Source organism: Penicillium angulare, assembly GCF_028827245.1.
Source record: "Penicillium angulare strain IBT 27051 chromosome Unknown utg000007l_segment0_segment0, whole genome shotgun sequence".
NCBI lineage: Eukaryota > Fungi > Ascomycota > Eurotiomycetes > Eurotiales > Aspergillaceae > Penicillium > Penicillium angulare.
The window spans coordinates 20,372-40,185 of NW_026623166.1; the positions used below are offsets into that span (position 1 = coordinate 20,372).

The following is a 19,814-nucleotide window of genomic DNA, read 5'->3' on the forward strand; positions in this document are numbered from 1 at the left end:
GGATTGGTGGCTTTTGACAGCCTGCAAAGTCTCGATTTGAATTTGGCTTACTCCGCTTTTGTCGCAGATTGAGATCCTTCGAAGATTCGAAGAAAGTTTAGCCCGGCGCTAAGAAGAAACTTGATCTGTGCGATAGAGATGGATAACATTGAGATCATGTCAGGTTAGTGCATACAGTGGCAGTACATTGATAAGGTAGACATCCTCCGCATGGGCCCTGAGATCTCGGCTGGCCTTACTTGATTTCTACTGGAGTATTTTAATTTGTTCGGTCATGGACTTGGCTCTGTCTCAGATATCTCCACTTCTACCCCTTCCAGCACACTTGGGTTGACAGGAGCGATTAGAGGTGGATCGCCCATATCTATGTCTCCCTTCCTTTATTTGCAACAATCGACTGGGATTCTCTTTGTCTTCTTTGTTTTCTGGCTTTTTGTTTCTCTTCTCCCCTTCTTTCTTTCTTTCTTTCTTTCTTTCTTGTTATTTTCTTTTGACAATTGTCATTGATACCTGGTGGGCTGGTTCCATCCGGACGTTGGTATATTCAATTCTATCCCGATTTAGACTGCGAGACCTAGCATTCCATTCGTTGCCCTCCAACAGAATATTGTGTACGAAAAATCTGACGTTGCCATCCCTGGTTCGACTGCAACGCCACTTATCAACGAAAAGCCCAAGTGCATTCACTCTCTGCTTCTATACTACAGCTGAGCTGTTCCCTATGGGCAGGTCCTGATTATCGACGCTACTCACTCGTTCTAACCCAACACCGTCGACATTGCCTTGCTATTTATCATCTGTGTCCAATTCGTTTGATCCAGCAACCAGGTGTTGTAGTTATCATTTAAACATCATTCTTTTCTTGATTTGCTTTCCAACAAGCTGGTCTTGGATGAGCTATTCTGCCTTATTTAACCCATTCACTGTTCTGCTATAAAACGCCCCTGAGAGTCTATACGCCACTTCTGCCTTGTCGTCCCCATCCCCGACCCTAAAACATGACGACCAAGCTAGAAAGACGCGGTGGATCGCAGGCCTTTTACGAATCATTCGACGATGACCTGGCACGATATAGCCTCCTCGCATTGGGCTGTGCAGCTGCCGCTTATTACGTTTGGCAGCTTTCCCTTCGATTCTCTAGTCACTTACGAAGACTATCAACCTTTGGCGACGATAGGCAGCGTTACTATGTCTCAGCTTCGGAGAAGTTGTCGTGGTTCAAGACCCATTTGATCTATGCTCCTCTGTTCCGAACTCGTCATAATCGCGAATTTCAACTCTCAGCCGCTGTCAATATGGGAAACCTGCCCAGTCGTTTCCATGGCCTCTTGGTTATAGGACTTGTCGCGATGAATGTTACTCTTTGTGTGGTCACCGTTCCATATCGATCTGAAGAAGACACTGTAGCAGGTATCATTCGCAACCGATCTGGTACCATCGCCACCGTCAACCTCATTCCGCTTGTCCTTACTGCCGGCCGGAACAATCCTTTGATTTCTCTATTACATGTTCCTTTTGATACGTGGAATCTTCTGCACCGATGGCTTGGACGCATTGTAGCCCTCCAGGCCTTGGTGCACACTTTTGCATGGATGGTTCCCAAAGTTCAGGAAGGTAAGATTAAGGAAACGAAATACCAGCCAGTTTAGGTGAGACTCAATGCTGATTGACAATTTAGGTAGCTGGAGTGTTGTTGCTATGTCCATCAAGGGAAGCAGCTTCATTATGTCAGGATTAGTGGTAGGTCTTCTAATCTCCCTGCAACCTCAAATCTTTCGACTCATTTCAATTTTTAGGCTACATGCTGCATCACTGCTCTTTTAATACACTCACCGTCTCCCATTCGACATGCATTCTACGAGACATTTGTTCATCTTCACTTCGCCTTGGTTGCCGTCTTCATGGCATTCCTTTGGGTGCATTTGAATGGATTTGTTGCGAAGAACTATTTGATTGTTGCCCTTGTATTCTGGGTACTGGAGGTAGGGCTCCCGTCAAACCTTTGGACACGCTATCGACTTTGATACTAACCTAGAAATAATAGCGTGCCACTCGTCTTTTCACCCTTCTATACCGCAATCTTGGTCGTCTTTCTACCTCGGCTACTGTGGAAGCGATGCCAGGAGATGCCATGCGCATTACCCTACGTATGGCGCGACCGTGGAAATTCAACCCGGGTCAGCACCTATACCTCTATATTCCAGCAGTTGGGTTGTGGACGTCGCATCCGTTTTCAGTCGCCTGGAGTGAAGCCGAAGAGATAAGCCCAGATGAAAAGGGGTTACCCACCGTCCAGCAAGATCTCCTTCGAACCACCGACAAGACAACTGTATCACTATTAGTTCGTCGGCGTACCGGGATGACCGACAAACTTTTCAAACGAGCCACAAACGCCATTGGAAACCGTGTTACTTTACGAGCATTCGCAGAGGGTCCCTATGGAAATATCCACTCTATGGACTCATACGGCACTGTTATGCTATTCGCAGGAGGTGTTGGAATCACACATCATGTTCCCTTCGTCCGACATCTCGTCGAAGGATTTGCAGAAGGCACGGTAGCCGCACGTCGCGTCACTCTTGTGTGGATCATTCAGTCCCCTGAACATTTAGAGTGGATCCGACCGTGGATGACCAAAATCCTGGCCATGGATCGCCGTCGTGAGGTACTTCGCATCATGCTCTTTGTCACTCGCCCTCGCAACACCAAAGAAATCCAAAGCCCATCAGCTACCGTCCAAATGTTCCCCGGCCGGCCTAACATTGATACCCTTGTTGGTATGGAGGTAGAAAATCAAATTGGAGCCATGGGAGTTTTGGTTTGTGGAAATGGCAGTCTGAGCGATGATGTGCGCCGCGTTTGCCGCAAACGCCAATCTGCCTCAAATGTCAATTATGTGGAGGAAAGCTTTTCGTGGTAGTATTCAATCAGCAGAGAATGCCATTTGATAAAGTGACAACTAGTTCCACTGTCTTCTGTTGATGGTCGTTGGGATTTGATGATGCCAAGCGAACACCTGGGCAGATTTGATCAAATAGAATACGTTTTTTGGTCTTTTCAAGGCATTGTATAATGGCGTATTTCTTGACTTTCATGAAAATATAAATGAACTTTCATTCCTGCCTTCTCCCAAACTTCCTCATACAGAGCTTGTCCTTCATGGCAGCCGTCGCGGTCGATTATCGGACTCCGACCCCGTATATCCGATGTCCGACGTAAGGTGGCGCTGCTTACACACTTTACATAAGACACAAACTATTTGAGGGGTCAGATGGTAGGTCAAATGCGATTTGCTGTCGTTTCAAACACAGTGGAGACTCTGCCTAACAGAATGAATAGCGGTCGGGAAACTGGGTCTCCGTGCCATCCCACATCTTATCTGATCAAACATGATACTCGGCTGATCTCTCCTTCTGCATTACACTTTTCTTAATAACCATAGTCATCTTCTTCGCTCACTCTTCTCTCAAATATTACTCAGAGCTACCGTACATATCTGATGGGAAATACCCAGCTGGTCAAATGGCGACCGTTGGAAAGAGTCCCTCAGCACCTGAAGATGAGGGTGATGGAGTCGTAAGCTATCGGAGTCTGCTTCACTCGGACCCCTCCCGCCACGTTGATCATGATGATTCTGTCGACGGCGAGCTAAGACCCCTTCTTGGCCCCTCGATTGCGACCGCAAAGTCCCCGGGAGTGGCTCGAATTGAGGCCATCAACGCATCGTTGACTCGAAATGATCGCATGCTGATGTTCATCGGTGTCTTTCTTGTTGGCTATGCCTATGGACTGGATAGCCAAGTACGCTCTACATACCAATCATATGCAACATCCAGCTTTGGACAGCATTCGCTCCTGGCGACTGTTAATGTGGCTCGCAGTGTGATCGCAGCAGCAGCTCAACCGGCAGCAGCTCGCGTCGCGGACGTTTTTGGCCGATTCGAGCTCGTTGCAGTGTCTATGGTATTTTATCTGATCGGAACCGCAATAGAAAGCTGTGCGACCTCCATTGAAATGTTCTCGATGGGGACAGTGTTGTACCAGCTTGGCTATACCGGAATCGTGCTGCTGGTAGAGATTATCATCGCTGACATTACTTCGATGCGCTCTCGTGTGTTCTTCAGCTACCTCCCCGCCACACCTTTCATCATCAACACGTGGATCAGTGGAAACATTACCGAGGCCGTTGTTAAAAAAACCGGCTGGCGATGGGGCATTGGCATGTGGTGTATAATATACACGGTTTGCTCATTTCCTCTTCTGTGGACTCTGTTCTATACCAGTCGCCGGGCGCACAAGACTGGCGCATTGAAACATCACCCTAGTCCCTTCCGCTCGTTTGGACCGCGTGATATGGCTTTATATGTGTTCCATCAACTCGATCTGGTTGGAATATTCCTCATGATTGGCATATTTGGCTTCATTCTTGCGCCCCTCACAGTTGCTGGCGGTACGCGATCTCAGTGGGCGTCACCTTTTATTATTGCACCTTTAAGCATAGGGTTCTTGTGTATACCCCTATTTATATTATGGGAGACGCGAGGCGCAAGATTCCCTTTGGCCCCGTTCCATCTTTTAAAGGATCGTGGTATCTGGAGTGCCCTTGCAATCAGATGCCTGCTCAATTTCTCTTGGTACCTCCAAGCCGACTATCTTTATACAGTTCTGATCGTTGCATTTGACTTCTCAGTGGCCGCAGCCACTCGGATCCAGTCCTTTTACTCATTCTTTGGAATGGTTAGTGGTCTGTTAACAGGGCTGGTCATTTTCAAGACACGCAGGTTGAAATACCTGATCGTTTCTGGGACGTGTCTTTTCATAGTTGCCTATGCCTTGGTCATCTACTTTAGAGGCGGTGCATCCGAGGGATCAAGGGCTGGCGTGATAGCGGCTCAGATCCTCTTGGGCCTCGCTGGTGGATTCTTCGCCTATCCAACCCAGGCATCCGTTCAGGCCGCTACAAGCCATGAGCATATGGCAGTCTTAACAGGAATTTACCTCGGCTCTTTCAATATTGGCAGTGCCCTTGGAACTTGCGCTTCCGGGGCTATATGGACACAAACACTATACAATTCTCTAGCTGCCAACCTGGATTTTCAGTCCAATACAACTCTTGCTCGGGCTGTATATGATTCCCCATTCGAAGTCATTCCATCGTATCCCATCGGGAGTCCTGAAAGATCTGCCATCATTGTCAGCTATAGAGAGATTCAGAAGCTTCTGTGCATTACTGGTATATTTATCGCCGCTCCAATGATCCCGCTTGCGTTCATTTTACGGAATCCCAAACTCTCCAAAGAACAGAGCCAACCTGAATCGGACAGAGAAGGTTGATCCACATCCATTATATAATATCGACACTAAACTATTAGTAAACCTTGAAGGAACCATATCTTTTTCTTTATATTTCATGATCATTGCGACATCTACATTGCCTCGAGCTCTCCACCTTTGGAGTGAGTTCTCTATGACCATTTTGCATAAGCGAAGATCCTATTTCAAATTCACGATCGGCAAATTCAATTAAGAAGGCGATTCATACATCATTCACTGATACCACTTTGTATATACCAATAGCTTGAAAGGGAATCCACAATGGAGAGTGAACTTGAAAATAGAAATTGGATTTCTGGGGCATATGAAACCTAACATCCCGCTTTATAAGAACTAGACTATGAAGGAGAAAGTAAAGTCAAGAATTCAGATACATGTTTGTAGAAGACTGCTCTCCTCAACTCAAATCCAACCAATGACTCTTTGCTACCAGAAGTATCAGATAGCTGGTTGAAACCATTCATCGACCATGGTGTTAAAACAAGGACTATAGAGCCACTCCAAGTCGAATGCCTTAGTATCCAGCTCCGAAGGCGCATGCTTGGCCTCCTTTGGCATCCGTCTAGCATCAATTTGTTTGTTTAGTTCTAGGACTCGATCAACGCGGCCTTGCCGACCTTGTTGCCAAACTTCCAAACCATGAGCCAAATTCTGCTGTTGGCATCTCGACAGGACCAAAGCATAGGTGTATACATCCTCAAATGCTTGATTGATACCCTGGCCTGCCGAAGGAGGAATAGCATGAGCCGCATCACCAAGAATCACCACACGAGAATTCTTTGAGGCCCAGGTATCAAGTTTGGGGACCACATAGAAAGGCCACAAGTTGATCTTGTTCAGTGGGATATCGCTGACAGCCGACTGTACAACTTGCGGGAAATCTTCTGCACCATCCCGTAAAAAGTCGACACACCACTCCTTGTTGCTCATCAAATCATTCCAGCCCTGGCGGTCAAGCTCCGGAACACGTTTCTGTTTTCCAATTAAAACCTCCGACCCATCAGGAAGCTGAGGTGCGATCACGAAAGCACCGCGTTGGGGATTCATGATGGTGAGAGGCATTTCATATGAGCCTTGGTCAATTTGAGATCTAGAAACCGCAGCGGTGACTCCAACTGCGTTGGTGAAGTGTGGCTCGAGCTCAGGGTAGAGATATTTCCGGACTCGAGAATGGATGCCATCTGCCCCGACTAGACAGGCAGCTTGGCCAGTTTCACCATCTTCAAAATCCCATGTCACCTCCGTTTCGGTCTCAGAATTGACTTTGATGAACTTTTTTCCGTAGTGGATAGGTATTTCTCTTTCCTGAACAGCCTTCAGAAGGGCATCAATCAATTCGTAACGATAGATACGTAGGGCGTCGTATCCATATTTCTCGTCATCTCCAAACTCGTATGAGTCAAGTGGCTTGTCGGTGTAGAAATGTAGCCTCTTAAATTCATAGCCGAGGGGCTTGATAGTCTTGTAAATTCCCAATGTGTCCAGTATACGGAGTGCATTTGGAGAAAGCATAATAGCACCACCGATATCAAGAGAAGCTGAGCGAGATTCATAGATTGTGCACGGAATATTCTGCTGGTTCAACGCGAGGGCGAGGGCGAGACCTGAGAGACCGGCACCAATTATTGCAACTTCCTTGGATGCCATTTGGTAAATTTTGAATACTGTCGAATGAAGATGAAGCTTGGGGATTCGAAGGTATGAATGTAGATGGATCAATGGATGTATGCTGATGATTGGTGAAGTGTTCTGTCTTGTACCATCAGAGGGAACTTCGAGTTTATATAAGGAAGTCCAGAATACTCAGATCTACTAAAAGCCCCCTTCTATATCATAGTCCGACATTTGTATGTGTCCTACTAGTAGTAGTATTGTGTTATCTCCGTGGCCTGGAGGATGTTCGGATCCGAATATCCCCGGGTCCGAAGATAACTATGCTCCGATGAATCAACATTGCGAAGAAAGATTCATTCTTCATTATTATATCTGCAAACATTCGAAAATCGAAAATCTTACGTCCGGATTATTCAGATGCGAAGCTTTTAATCATTTAAATACTCAGCCGTGGGTTGATTTGTTGATACTGACTCTCTCAGCCTATGTCCGACCGAACCCAGCCAGCCTAAGCTGCTTATTGTGGCCGTTGATCATTTCTACGTTAACCTTTACCACCACTACTAAATGTTTGAAATAGTAAAAAGTATAATTTATATCGTAAGGCATGTCATTCAAGAGAGATTGATTTATCTAATTATTGACATTCACGTCTGTGCTAGTTTTATACACGATATGCCAGGCTCAGTTTCCTGCCCGGGATTCAAGTACTTCACGTACACCAGGAAGAATGTATCGTCCGTAGTCAACAGCGTCGTTGAAATTGTCATAGCCACGAATAGAGATGAGCTCGGCACCAAGATCGACATAATCCAAAATTGAGTCAATAATAGTCTGGTGAGATCCAACCAAAGCTGTCGAAGCACCACGAGCATTCGTTGCAGTCACTGTAGGATACCAAAGAGCACGATCTTGGACCTCACCACGAGATGCAATGTCAAGCAAGCGCTGAGATCCTACGTTTTGAGGCGCCGGAGCATTAGCAGGGGCTTTTCCGAGGCCATTAGCACGATGCGTTGTAAGTGCATCTAGTGTTTTGTGCGCCTTGGCCCAGGCGAGCTCATCTGTTTCCGCGGTAATAGGACGGAACGTGACCCAGATCCGTGGTCGGTCCTTCTCAGAACGACCAGCTTTGTCTGATTCGGCATAAATACGATCGATTTGCTGCTTGGTCTCCTTGAGAGGCTCGCCCCACAAACCGAAAATATCTGCCAAAGAGCCACCAATGCGATACGCCTCGTCCGATGAACCGCCAACCGACACTGGGATCGTCCCATTAACTGGTCGCACATCATTGCTGAACTGTTTGAATTGATAATATCTTCCCTCCCAGTCGAATGGATCGGGAGACTCCCACGCACGACGGAGAATGCGAATGTATTCTTCCAGACGCGCGTATCGTTGGTCCTTGTCGAGAAAGTCACCCTCTTTAGCTTGCTCTGCATCGCTTCCACCAGCGATAAAATGAACAACAGCTCGTCCAGAGCTCAGTTGATCCAATGTTGCCAAGGCCTTGGCTGCAACTGTGGGATACAGAGTATTTGGGCGAAGAGCAATGATCACTTTCAAATTTTTGGTTACCGACGCAATAGTGGCACCAATTGTGAACGGGTCAAAAGATGAAGAGCCATATGGCACAAGTGTGTAATTAAATGCGTAATCATCTAAAGAGCGAGCATATCGCTTAAGGTAATCAGGATCGATTCCGGCACCGGGAATCGGCTTGAGCTCTGTGGAAGCATTGTTGAACGTCAGACTGATGAATTCGGTCGGCATTTTGTCCACGGAATTATGTTGTCCTTATGATATTGAAATTCAAGAGCAAATTGAGTGAACGATACTTGTATTGCCAAAATCAGTGTCTAAGCAGTGGTCGTTAAGAGATGGGACAAGCGGCTATTTTATATACTATTTGCTTCCGCGTACCACGAGATCACGCAACTCGGTGTCAGATAACGTCTTATGATTAGGGATGGATCTAGATGGCTCATTATTGACAGTACTATGACTAGCCAGGGATAAGTCGCATTGCTAACTATTAAAGGAGTGTTATGGTTGTAGAGATGAGGGGGTGTGTGCATGGCATCAAACTCGACGGAATCACGCCATGGTTTGCAAGGTTGTCATCTAAAAAGCGCCGAAGATAAACATGTCTAACATAAAGGAGAATAGCCATAACGGTTGCGGGAGTACAGTAATGGTGAATTAAATACTTCAGACAACAATGAAATGCTAATTAACAAGGACATCTGGGTTACTCTGCAGACTTAAACTCGACAAACGAAAGACAACATGAACTAACCGAAACTTCGGCTACTGATAAGATCGGATATTTTGCACAAATACTTATAAGAACCCCCCGATAAACCCCCGAGAATCGAACAGATCGGATTTGTAAGCTACTAAATGCAGATCGAGTTGACGTGTGTCAGTTATTACTATAGACGAAATCCGAGGGACGGATTTAAATAAATATTACCTTAGGATCTACATAGTACCCTGCTTCCTGTTTCAAGTCGTTTTTCACGCACTGATCGGTACTTAATTGTTGATACCATGAACGGGACACTAATCACGGATGGCAAATCGGTTAGCATTTCACTCCCGGAATAACCTCACCTCGGGGGTCTATCCCGCCCTGGTATTGGCTGGCTAAAACTTCTTGTGGCCATGATTGACTCCACTCGTCCACCGGAACCAACGAAAAAAAAAGCCATGGTGCTCGTTAGAGAAGCACAGAAAAAGAAGTCTCTTTTTTTTTTACCCTTTTTTTTTCCGCCCACGCTGCAATCGTAAAATTATCCGATTTACCAAAACCCACGCGCCTAAAGAAGAATTCCCGAAGTGCCAAACGCCAGGCATCATGTCCCAAGTCGTATTCCTTACTCTCGACTCACCAGAAACGCCAGTTCGTGTAGACAGAGTCCCCCAAACGCAACCCGCTTGGATTCATCCACATTTAATTGAAAGCACCGACCTAGTCAAAGGCCGGCAATTCCGCGTCTCATCTCTTGTTCCAAAAGGCACTTGTCTTCTTACAGACCGCCCATACGCAGTTATTCCGGTTGTTGATGACCCTACCACCAATGAAAATCTGATTTGCAGCAATCCCGCTTGTAATATTCGAGGCATTGGTCTCGCTGAACGATGCCGATGTCCTAATGACTGCATTCCCGATGTCTTTTGGTGCAGCCGTACCTGCAAAGATATCGACAGTATTCGTCATGAGTTTGAGTGCGGTTGGCTGAAACGATACTCAAAATCAATACGGACTAAGCGGGGTGAGTATGAGTTTGGAATGCTGTGGTTGATTGTTCGCCTGCTTGCTACCAGACAATGCGAACTGAACGATATGGCGTTCACTAAAGAGAGCCAATTGAGTTTGCAAAGGTGGAAGACGGGCTGGGAGGGCATAAGCTTGTTATGTGGATCTCCCGACACTTGGTCGCATGAGCGGGTCCGGGCATGGTCCAACTTGGTTAAGAAGTATGTCCAAAGCAGCCCCATCTTACCTCATGGATTAAGTACAGAAAGTGTACTTCATCTGATTTGTCAAGAAGAAGCGAACTCCTTTGGCCTTTATCCAAGAGAAACTGGTGTTTTCCCCGTCCCAAAATCCTGGCCAGACAGAGGGGAACAATTTGCTGCTGCCGTTTATCCAACGGCAGCAATGGCGAATCATTCATGTTCGCCGAATGTAAGTTGACTTGAGTCCGTCAATTTGGAATAACAGAAAAAAAGAAGTATGCTCATTTTTCCCCCACGCCAGATCATCCACAAACCTGACGATCGCGGGTGTATGGTCTTTACTGCCGCCCGAGACATTCAACCAGGCGAAGAATGCTGCATTTCGTACTTCGATCTCACACAACATAATAATATCACCTCGCGTCGTCAGCATCTTCAAAATTCCTTTAGGTTTATCTGTCGATGTGAACGATGTGTCTCTGAAGATGTTCCTGAACAAAATTCCCAATGGACATTTCTGCCGATGATGGATATAGAGTAAGTTTGATGTTGAAGCTCATGCCAGGAGCTTGGACTTGGCAGGGATATTTACACCATGAGATATACATAGCCAAATGGGTATGGAGAGAACCTTGGAATGTTTCGGTCTCCTAATACTATGAATATACTATATACCCACTATAAGTTGAACTTGAAGTTCCTGTTTGGCAGTCATACTAGTAATATCGTACATACTATTAGTAGTACCCGTGGACACCAATTATCCATGGATGACTTCTGATTTCTTTGAGCATCAAACTGCAGTATACATAATAAATAGTATCCAATGTTTGCCCAAAAGAATGATCCCCGAAGTCGGTCAAATTGTAACTTGCCGGTGAGTTCGGCAACTCGGTTATATGGGGGTCAGCCTTAGTAAGTCGGCTGCATGCTGGTGGCATGAACTGCAACCACAGCGCACGTTATATAAGAAAGATGTACTACGCAGAATCAACAAAGAAACAAGATAGTATTAACAACCATCATGTTTCGGGCATGCGGAAAACATTTACCACGGTCGCGACGTCACGTCCTCCCAATCCAGGCGACCAGTCCGTTGTCTGCACAGCGAGCTGCATTCTCAGTCTCAGCTCGCAATGGGTTAATGGAAATGACTGGTTTCACAGAGGAACAACTCACAGTTCGAGATGCGATCTCACACATATGTTCCAAATTTCCCAACACCTACTGGCAACAAAGAGACCAGGAAGAGAAAGATCCTAGCGAGTTTCACGCGGCGCTGGCAAAGGATGGCTGGCTTGGAATCGCGTTGCCGGAGTCACTTGGAGGAGCTGGCTTAGGTATGCATAGCATTTTTTTTTGCTGTTGAATTGGAATTCAATATGAATTAACACTCGAAACAGGTATCTCCGAGGCCACAATGATGATGCAAACCATTACTCAGTCAGGTGCAGGCATGGCGGGAGCGCAGGCAATCCACGCCAATGTCTATGCCACACAGCCATTGGCCAGATTTGGAACTCCAGAACAGCTAGAGACCACAATCCCTAACATCATCAATGGAACGTGGCGTACTTGCTTCGGGGTGACTGAGCCGAATACCGGTCTCGAAACCCTCAAGCTCAAGACCCTAGCAACAAAGACTGCAGATGGATATTCCGTCTCCGGCCAAAAGATCTGGATCACCTGTGCTCAGGTTGCTTCGAAGATGATCCTGCTGGCACGAACTACGCCGTTAGAAGAAGTCAAAAAATCAACCGAGGGTCTATCCATGTTTTGCATCGACCTGGACCGTAACCACCGTGGACTGGATCTTCGCAAGATCAAGAAGATGGGCGGTCGCGCAGTGGACGCAAATGAAGTCTTTTTCGACAATTACCCCATTTCAAAGGAAAGCTTGATCGGCCAAGAGAATGATGGATTCAAAATTATTTTACATGGCATGAACGCTGAACGTTGTCTACTGGCAGGCGAAGCTCTTGGGCTGGGATACGCAGCTCTCGAGAAGGCCGCACAATATGCGAAAGAGCGGGTGGTCTTTGGCCGTCCGATTGGACAAAACCAAGGCGTATCGCATCCATTAGCAGATGCATACATGAAACTGGAAGCGGCAAAGCTTGCGACCTATCACGCTGCTCGACTCTACGACACGAATGACGGCTCAATTCCTTTCCATGCTATCGGCGTCGCCTGTAATAGTGCTAAATATTTGGCAGCCGAGGCCGCTTTCACAGCCTGTGAGCGAGCTGTCCTTGCGCATGGTGGTATGGGATACGCGATGGAATATGATGTTGAGCGATACATGCGTGAATGTTTCGTCCCGAGGATTGCGCCCGTGAGCAGAGAAATGATCCTGAACTACGTCAGCGAAAAGGTATTAGAACTACCGCGAAGCTACTGATTAAAGCTGTATTTTGGAGGACATAGACCCCATAATCGTGCTTTGTACATAGAATTTTAACCAACCAACAGTCTCTAGCTTAAAAGGCGCATTGAATAAACGTGTTATGGTTACATGTCGGCGCACTCCACCCTGGGGAAGTTCGGTGATCGCCGAGAGTCGGCGTTATGGGCCAATCACTACAAGCGCATTTACCATCTCCTCTTGGGTCGTCGCTCGTAGGATCAAATCAACGCTAAATGGGTAATCGCTTGAGTGTCACCTGTATCTATTGATGGATGTCATCTATCGGCCGAACAGGAAATATTCACCCGAAGAGGATTTTGAAGTTTGGATGTTTGAGGATAATTCTTCTCAACAGGTGTAGAAATTCTATAAAGCCTGCGTATCATCTCGCAACCAGAGAATTAACAACACGAATAAAATCGTATCACGCATCAACAAAACATTCAAGGGCTTTTTATCTGCTCCAACAGTCGCCATGGGTCGAACGCTGTCTTATCCAAAGCGTTCTTCAAATACAGTCAATCGATACAAGCATCGTGGTAAGTGGAAGAAGCCGACAATTAAATTCAATGTCTAACCTTTACAGCTACCTATGATCTAGGTGCAATTCACTCAATCGTGAATTCATCCCAAGTCCTTCATGTTTCCTTTATTCCGGGGCCAGAAGATCCATTTCCTACTATACTCCCCATGATTGGTCAGATGGGGTCTTTCGAATACCCATCTGCAAGCATCGATGAGCCATTGGAATGTTATTTGCATGGCTACGTTAGTTCGCGGATCATGAACCTCGCCCGCAATTCCGAGGGTGGTGGTCTTCCTATCTGCATAGCAACCAGTAAAGTGGATGGAATAGTCTTATCCCTTACTCCAAACTCTCATAGCTATAATTATCGCTCGGTCGTCCTTCACGGATACGCGAATCTTGTTACCAATGAAGATGAGAAGCTATGGGCTATGAAACTCATCACAAACTCGGTCTTGACTGATCGATGGGATAATTCTCGTGTACCCCCTGACTCAGCCGAGATGTCTTCAACTGTGATTCTAAAGGTGACCATCGTGGACGGAAGCGGCAAGGTACGCGATGGTAGTCCTTCGGATGAGCGGAAAGACACAGAGAACGAGGATGTCACTGGAAAGGTTTGGACAGGTGTCGTTCCGATTTGGGAAGAATTCGGCACTCCGATCAGTAGTAGTACTAACCGGGTGACGGAGGTACCAAATCATATCACCTCATTTATTGCAAGTCAAAACAAAGCAAATCGTGCTTTCGCAGAGAATGCAGCAGGGCCAAAATTGGAGTAGCGAGACTCACATACACCTTTGAATGATGCGAATATACTTGTACATAGGCCTGCAGAAGACTTAGTATGACAGAACAGCCTATGCATGATATGAGATAATTTAAGTTAAGATCTAATCAGACAAGTTGCTTTATGGATCTTGGATTGAAACGTTATACTTGCTAAGCTCCCAAGCGTTTAGACAGTATTATGTGAGCTCCTGGATACGATCTTTGATTTAAACCCACCTTACCTTCTATAGTTCTAACTCAACGAACTATCCCCTACAGTGATTCCAAGGTTGGAGCGTCAGAGCATTAGAGATAGACCGAGGCGAGAACAATAGAAATATGCAATTGCGCACATTCCAAATGGAGCTAAATGATTGAATACTGACACCTAGTATGTAAGTAATTCTAGTTTCACGCACATGGGCACGGCAATCCTTTGTTTGTGAACAACTTGAAGTTCCTGCTTCACTATACTTGAAAGTATTGATAGCTGCTGATCCATGCCATTCCTAGTTATATTACTTTTATTCCAGGAAACGACCTTGACAACCAAGTATCAGTCAAATTTACCACAAATTCAAGTAGTATGCCCCTCTTTGACGAGATTCAAGCTCCATCGCATTGATAAAATCGGCCATTGCCGCCCAGTCGAAAGCGGAATCACTTATGTATTGCTGCTTTTAAAGCGAAAAGCTTTTAGGACGAAAAGAAATGGACCCCCCACCACAGGCCCCGGGATCGTTTCCATTTGATTTCACATTCTAGAGCCTCAAATCCTTCTGCATCAAGCTCTTTCAACTAGATTCCCGTATAACTGGTGCCCAGATGTGGGTCAGACATCCACACGCATGATGCCACAAAAACCGCGAGTTGTTGATTGGGCGACAATGTGGCCCGAGCATATGTACACATTGAGGCTCAGATGGCCGTTGCCCCGTCGGTGAGCCTGACTTGATCTGCTGATTAGATTTCGCAAGGCAGACCATGTTTCTGAACGATGATGGCATTTTTTCAGAAATTAAAAAAAGGCCCCCATTCGGCCCAATCGAACACCGGTTAAAAATTCCGTTCCAAGGAGCCGCGCATTTTACCCGGGTGTTGCAAATCATCAGATTGAGGCTGCTGCGGCTGAAATCCCCACATTTTTTTGGCGCAGGAACGAAAATGACTGCCTTTATCCAATAACCATGACTTTGCGAAATCTTTTTTTCGCTCAAGTTGGCCGCCGCAGGTAGCTGTGAGGGCCAAGTGATAACCTTGCAGTTACCCGGGTGTCTCTACATGGCCATGGTGGAGAAACATGGTAACCACAACTTCAAAGGTTATAAAGGTCGCCATAACTCTTGAGTAACTATTAGCCCAAGAACCCCAAAGATTTCAATTATATATATTACTTTATGAAGAACAATTACCGGTCCAGAGCTCTCGTTTCTTGCCGCTTCTCCAAAACATGCCTAGTACTTATGTGGCGGACGACAACCCCGAAAACATTTCTGCAGCCGAAAATACTACTTCGGAACTTCCCAACAAGGCCCGTCACACCCCACAAGATAGTTAGTGTGATACTCGCCGTATTTACATGAGTGATAATCGATTGACAATATGATAGGGTCCTCTGATGTCTCGGAAACACCCAGAGTGCGTTATGAAGGCTACAAATTCTTCAAGGCAGATCCCATTCCAGGGCAGAGGCCGACGTGGACAAAGGTTGAACGCATGGAGATGCATTTGAGTGAGGGTGAGCTATGTAAAAAGGTCCAGAAACGTGCGAACAAAGTATCGGCAGCGCAGCAATATCAGAATCTGTCAAAAGCCTGCCAAGCGCACATTAACCAACTTATTCACGAGAAGCGACAAACTAATATCAAGGGAGATTGGAGTTGTGTTTACGCAAAACAACGCGAAAGGCCATCAAAGCCTCGCAATGCTCGTCCAAGTGACTATGAGATTGTCTCTATGCAGGTTATCCTGATGCAAAGGCCTCTGCAGACAACCTCATACCCAAGGACACCAATGGGAGACCTCGTAGACTTGGAGCCACACTTCGGAAGCTCTTTTCAGCAAGATGAGTCTGATGGTGGAGAAGACAGTCTTGAAACGGCAAATTGGAAGTTGAAGTCCAAATCAAGTCAACCCAGACATCGGTCTCTACCTCCATATCGGCGGCCACGAAGTAATCAGATGTGGCGCTCGGGGACGACAGCTGAGGGAGATCAGACCATCCCAGAGCTACCAACTCGTCCATTCACATCAAATATAGCCCCTGAGCTCAATGAGAGCAATTGTAGCAAAGAAAGCTGGCCTTTAAACGCGAAGAAAGCTGCAATGAAAGAAAAGTAATTACCTCCTTCACCTACAAGTTGGATCATACAACGCGACGATGGAAATAATTCTAATGTTTTGAAAGCAGCAACAGAAATAGCCCTATAGAGGATACAAGTGCAGATTGCTTTGAGCTCCACCCCCAACAAAATGATGACGCCCAAGTTGCATTGCATCGCACCTCGTCCAACAGCAGTTCAACTATCGGGAGCCCATCCCAGACTGTTTGTCGATGCCAGGAGCCTCCACTCCTGCAACCAAACGCTACTCGTTCTGGAAATTTGAATATGAGCCACTGGGAGTGTGACTCGAATTACAATCACGAGAGAGGCGAAATTGATCGCAATAAAGTGGGAAGGGGTCAAAGCAATGGGTCATCATCGCCATATCATGATGACCGTATGAATGCCATACATGCTACAGACTTGAATATTTTACCAGCCAAACGAGCACATACATTCTTCCCGGAAGATCCTAATGCTTCCTTCTGGAGAAAAAAGATGCGTATTGACAGGATGGATGAAGAGGAGATGCGCAGCCGTCTCCTTGGTTGTGAAGCTCGGATTTTACAGTGGGAGAAAACTCTACACGACCAGACGCGAATACTGCAGATGAGCATCCAAAGTTCAGCGGGGATAAGGTGTTACCAAGAAAGCTCCGTGTGATTTGGAAGCTATTCATTTGGCGAACACGAGGGCTCGGTTTAATCTACTAAATTCTTCTTGCGTCTATAATCGCAAGATTAGTATTGGCATAAGTTGTACCAATCTTGTCTGACCTAAAGATGAGCCCAACGTTTCTGAGAAGTTCTTTCAATATAGGTTTTTGTTCATTTTCTGTTTTGCTGTTTTCTTTTGGGTGGTTCTCTGCATTGCTCACAAGTTGTATCATGATGTTATAGTTCCAAAGTTATTCAGTTGTGTTTTTGGGTTTGTTTCAGGTAAACCGCTAAAACCCGGTGGATCTTTACCGATGGCATGTAATCAGTGTTATAGAAACGATTGAAACTCAATTTTATCATATTTTCACCACGAATTTGGGTTATTACTGTTGGCCCGCCTATCGGGTTGCCGTCGTTGTGGTTGTGGTGTGCGTGGCGTTCCCGTCAATACCCGCAGTACGCGTTCGTGGCGATCCATCCCCTCCAAACAACTTGGAAGCTCCACCACTCCAGCTACCCGGAGCGAATAGCAACCAATAACATCCATTCACGCTGTACTGGAGAATTATCTTCTCAAAAACTCACACTTATTCCCTGAAAGTGGTCATCATGACCGAGACGCCTAACCGAGGGATTGTGGTGATCTCCGGGGGAAGCGCGGCAAACAATTTGGTCGATGTTTTCAATACAATTCGAGAAAGTAAAGACTGTCGTCTCAGTTATATCATCCCCATCAGCGATAATGGGGGATCTTCTTCCGAGTTGATTCGCATATTTGGAGGTCCTGGAATTGGCGACGTCCGCAGTGAGTACCTCACGTCTGGCATGAATTGACCTTGACCCTCCTTGCTGATGTTTATGATTAGGCAGACTAGTTCGCTTGATACCTGACTCACCAATGAACTCAGAAAGAACGGCAATCAAGTCACTGTTTAACCATCGTTTACCTTCTGAAGGGACCGCAGCATCTCAAGAATGGCTATCCATTGTTGACGGCACGTCTGGCCTGTGGCAGTCCATCGCTCCGGCGAAAAAGGAGTTGATCCGTTCGTTTTTTAACTCACTGAACCTGGAAATTTTGAAGAGAGCCCGACCACCATCGTCAACGTTTGATTTCACGTCCGCCAGTGTTGGTAATCTGTTTTTGACAGGCGCACGGTTGTTTAGTGGCAGTTTTGAAAGTGCCATATATCTCTTGGGGAGTATATGTGGTGTGCAATCAGATATTGTGCGGGTCATTCCGGCAATAAACTCGAACTTTTCTCATCATATCTCTGCGACTCTTGCCGACGGGACGGTGATTGTCGGGCAGAACAGCATCTCTCATCCTAGTGCTGCAACCGCACTTGGCCATGACCCTCGTGCCAGACGGCCTAGTCTACTCCTCGCCGATGGAGATGATTTCGATGATACTGATCTATCGGATCTTTCAGACACTGTTTATGAAGAAGATTATTTGCCCGGCTCCCTTGCCACTCTGCGGAATAAAAACATTGCATTCAGCAAAGCCGAAAACGAAGACTTACCATGCCGAATCGATCGCATTTGGTATATCAATCCATACGGCCAGGAAATTCGACCCCCTGCAAATCCACGTGTTTTAGAGGCGCTCGACGACGCCCAAGCTATTGTATATAGTATCGGCTCTCTCTATACGTCTATCATCCCCGCAATCATATTACGAGGCGTTGGAAAAAGCATTGTCACAAGCCCAGCTCGACACAAGATATTAATCCTTAACGGCTCAATGGATAGAGAAACTGGCCCACCCTGTCAAGGGTTGGTAGCATCTGAATTCGTCGAGGCCATTGTACGCGCTGGCGAGGAAAGCTGTGGAAGGCACCCTGCCAGTTTCCGACACCATCATGATTTTCGTGCATCTGCCTCATCGCGCGAAAAGAGGGGACCGCATACACGCATCCCTTACACTTCCTACGTGACCCATGTTCTCCATCTTGACGGACCGGGAACACCTCATGTGGATCGAGATAGGCTAGCAGAAATGGGAATCGAAACGTTACGCCTTTACGGACGCAAGATCCTACTAAAAACCGGGGATGGAGATCTTGTTGTGGGCGCCAAGTATGACTCTACTGCATTGACTCAAGCCCTGGAGGTTGTTCTCGGGAAGAAAGGAGATGCAATGGTGAGCGGGCTAGGAAGGCGGAATACGTTAGATCCTACTCGACGGGAGAAGAAATAAAACATTCTCAGAATCGCACAACCTGATTCTACTGTACTCTCCAACAAAACACCCACCCTCGAGCTCAGTTGCATTCAAATACAAGCAAAAATTGAAAGGTAGCAGTATGATCTACTTTTTCCCATTTCTTTCTTTCAGCAAAGGCCACTTATATGCCTACAAGAGAAGTTAGAATCGTATTAAAATTATCCATGGTGGACCTCATTTGGGCTCTGCAGTCTGAAAGTGCACGGCAGTTATTCGAAATAGATAAGGAGCGAGGAATTTGTTCGATAGAATTCAGACATGAACCCCAGGCACTTCTCGTTTCTCTTTTTTTTTGCTCGGTGATTTCTCTACCGAGCAACGGAGGAAATTTTGCGGGGATCAAACTGCGGGGAAATCTTACTATACGCTATATAGAGATCGAAGCGGGTTTAGATTAGAAGGGGTCGTAGGCGGGGGCGTCGAAGCCACCGGAGTGCTTGTTATGGCGATCATGGTGCCGAGTCTACAATTTTCCCACCAA

General features: G+C 46.3%; 9 protein-coding genes across 9 annotated transcripts; 7 read left to right on the plus strand and 2 right to left on the minus strand.

The window, feature by feature from the left end:
* Positions 1 to 998: 998 nt before the first annotated feature.
* On the plus strand, positions 999 to 2,920 carry N7478_009263 (ferric reductase family protein; the record flags this gene model as incomplete). Its single annotated transcript, XM_056925477.1, has 4 exons — positions 999 to 1,614; positions 1,679 to 1,740; positions 1,797 to 1,982; positions 2,045 to 2,920. 4 exons carry the CDS (start codon positions 999 to 1,001, stop codon positions 2,918 to 2,920), a joined length of 1,740 nt encoding a protein of 579 aa, XP_056774847.1.
* A 602-nt stretch (positions 2,921 to 3,522) lies between these two features.
* N7478_009264 (uncharacterized protein) lies at positions 3,523 to 5,334 on the plus strand (the record flags this gene model as incomplete). Its single annotated transcript, XM_056925478.1, has 1 exon — positions 3,523 to 5,334. The coding sequence occupies one exon, from the start codon at positions 3,523 to 3,525 to the stop codon at positions 5,332 to 5,334; it is 1,812 nt and encodes a 603-aa protein (XP_056774848.1).
* Positions 5,335 to 5,772: 438 nt separating this feature from the next.
* Positions 5,773 to 6,981, minus strand: N7478_009265 (FAD-dependent oxidoreductase; the record flags this gene model as incomplete). Its single annotated transcript, XM_056925479.1, has 1 exon — positions 5,773 to 6,981. One exon carries the CDS (start codon positions 6,979 to 6,981, stop codon positions 5,773 to 5,775), a length of 1,209 nt encoding a protein of 402 aa, XP_056774849.1.
* A 651-nt stretch (positions 6,982 to 7,632) lies between these two features.
* On the minus strand, positions 7,633 to 8,724 carry N7478_009266 (LLM class flavin-dependent oxidoreductase; the record flags this gene model as incomplete). Its single annotated transcript, XM_056925480.1, has 1 exon — positions 7,633 to 8,724. The coding sequence occupies one exon, from the start codon at positions 8,722 to 8,724 to the stop codon at positions 7,633 to 7,635; it is 1,092 nt and encodes a 363-aa protein (XP_056774850.1).
* Positions 8,725 to 9,811: 1,087 nt separating this feature from the next.
* N7478_009267 (uncharacterized protein) lies at positions 9,812 to 10,654 on the plus strand (the record flags this gene model as incomplete). The annotated part of the gene is made up of 1 exon (XM_056925481.1): positions 9,812 to 10,654. One exon carries the CDS (start codon positions 9,812 to 9,814, stop codon positions 10,652 to 10,654), a length of 843 nt encoding a protein of 280 aa, XP_056774851.1.
* Positions 10,655 to 11,440: 786 nt separating this feature from the next.
* N7478_009268 (acyl-CoA dehydrogenase family protein) lies at positions 11,441 to 12,817 on the plus strand (the record flags this gene model as incomplete). Its single annotated transcript, XM_056925482.1, has 2 exons — positions 11,441 to 11,756; positions 11,820 to 12,817. The coding sequence occupies 2 exons, from the start codon at positions 11,441 to 11,443 to the stop codon at positions 12,815 to 12,817; spliced, it is 1,314 nt and encodes a 437-aa protein (XP_056774852.1).
* A 481-nt stretch (positions 12,818 to 13,298) lies between these two features.
* Positions 13,299 to 14,131, plus strand: N7478_009269 (pyridoxamine 5'-phosphate oxidase family protein; the record flags this gene model as incomplete). The annotated part of the gene is made up of 2 exons (XM_056925483.1): positions 13,299 to 13,362; positions 13,410 to 14,131. The coding sequence occupies 2 exons, from the start codon at positions 13,299 to 13,301 to the stop codon at positions 14,129 to 14,131; spliced, it is 786 nt and encodes a 261-aa protein (XP_056774853.1).
* A 1,591-nt stretch (positions 14,132 to 15,722) lies between these two features.
* N7478_009270 (uncharacterized protein) lies at positions 15,723 to 16,460 on the plus strand (the record flags this gene model as incomplete). The annotated part of the gene is made up of 1 exon (XM_056925484.1): positions 15,723 to 16,460. One exon carries the CDS (start codon positions 15,723 to 15,725, stop codon positions 16,458 to 16,460), a length of 738 nt encoding a protein of 245 aa, XP_056774854.1.
* A 1,252-nt stretch (positions 16,461 to 17,712) lies between these two features.
* N7478_009271 (gluconeogenesis factor YvcK family protein) lies at positions 17,713 to 19,306 on the plus strand (the record flags this gene model as incomplete). The annotated part of the gene is made up of 2 exons (XM_056925485.1): positions 17,713 to 17,908; positions 17,979 to 19,306. The coding sequence occupies 2 exons, from the start codon at positions 17,713 to 17,715 to the stop codon at positions 19,304 to 19,306; spliced, it is 1,524 nt and encodes a 507-aa protein (XP_056774855.1).
* Positions 19,307 to 19,814: the final 508 nt, after the last annotated feature.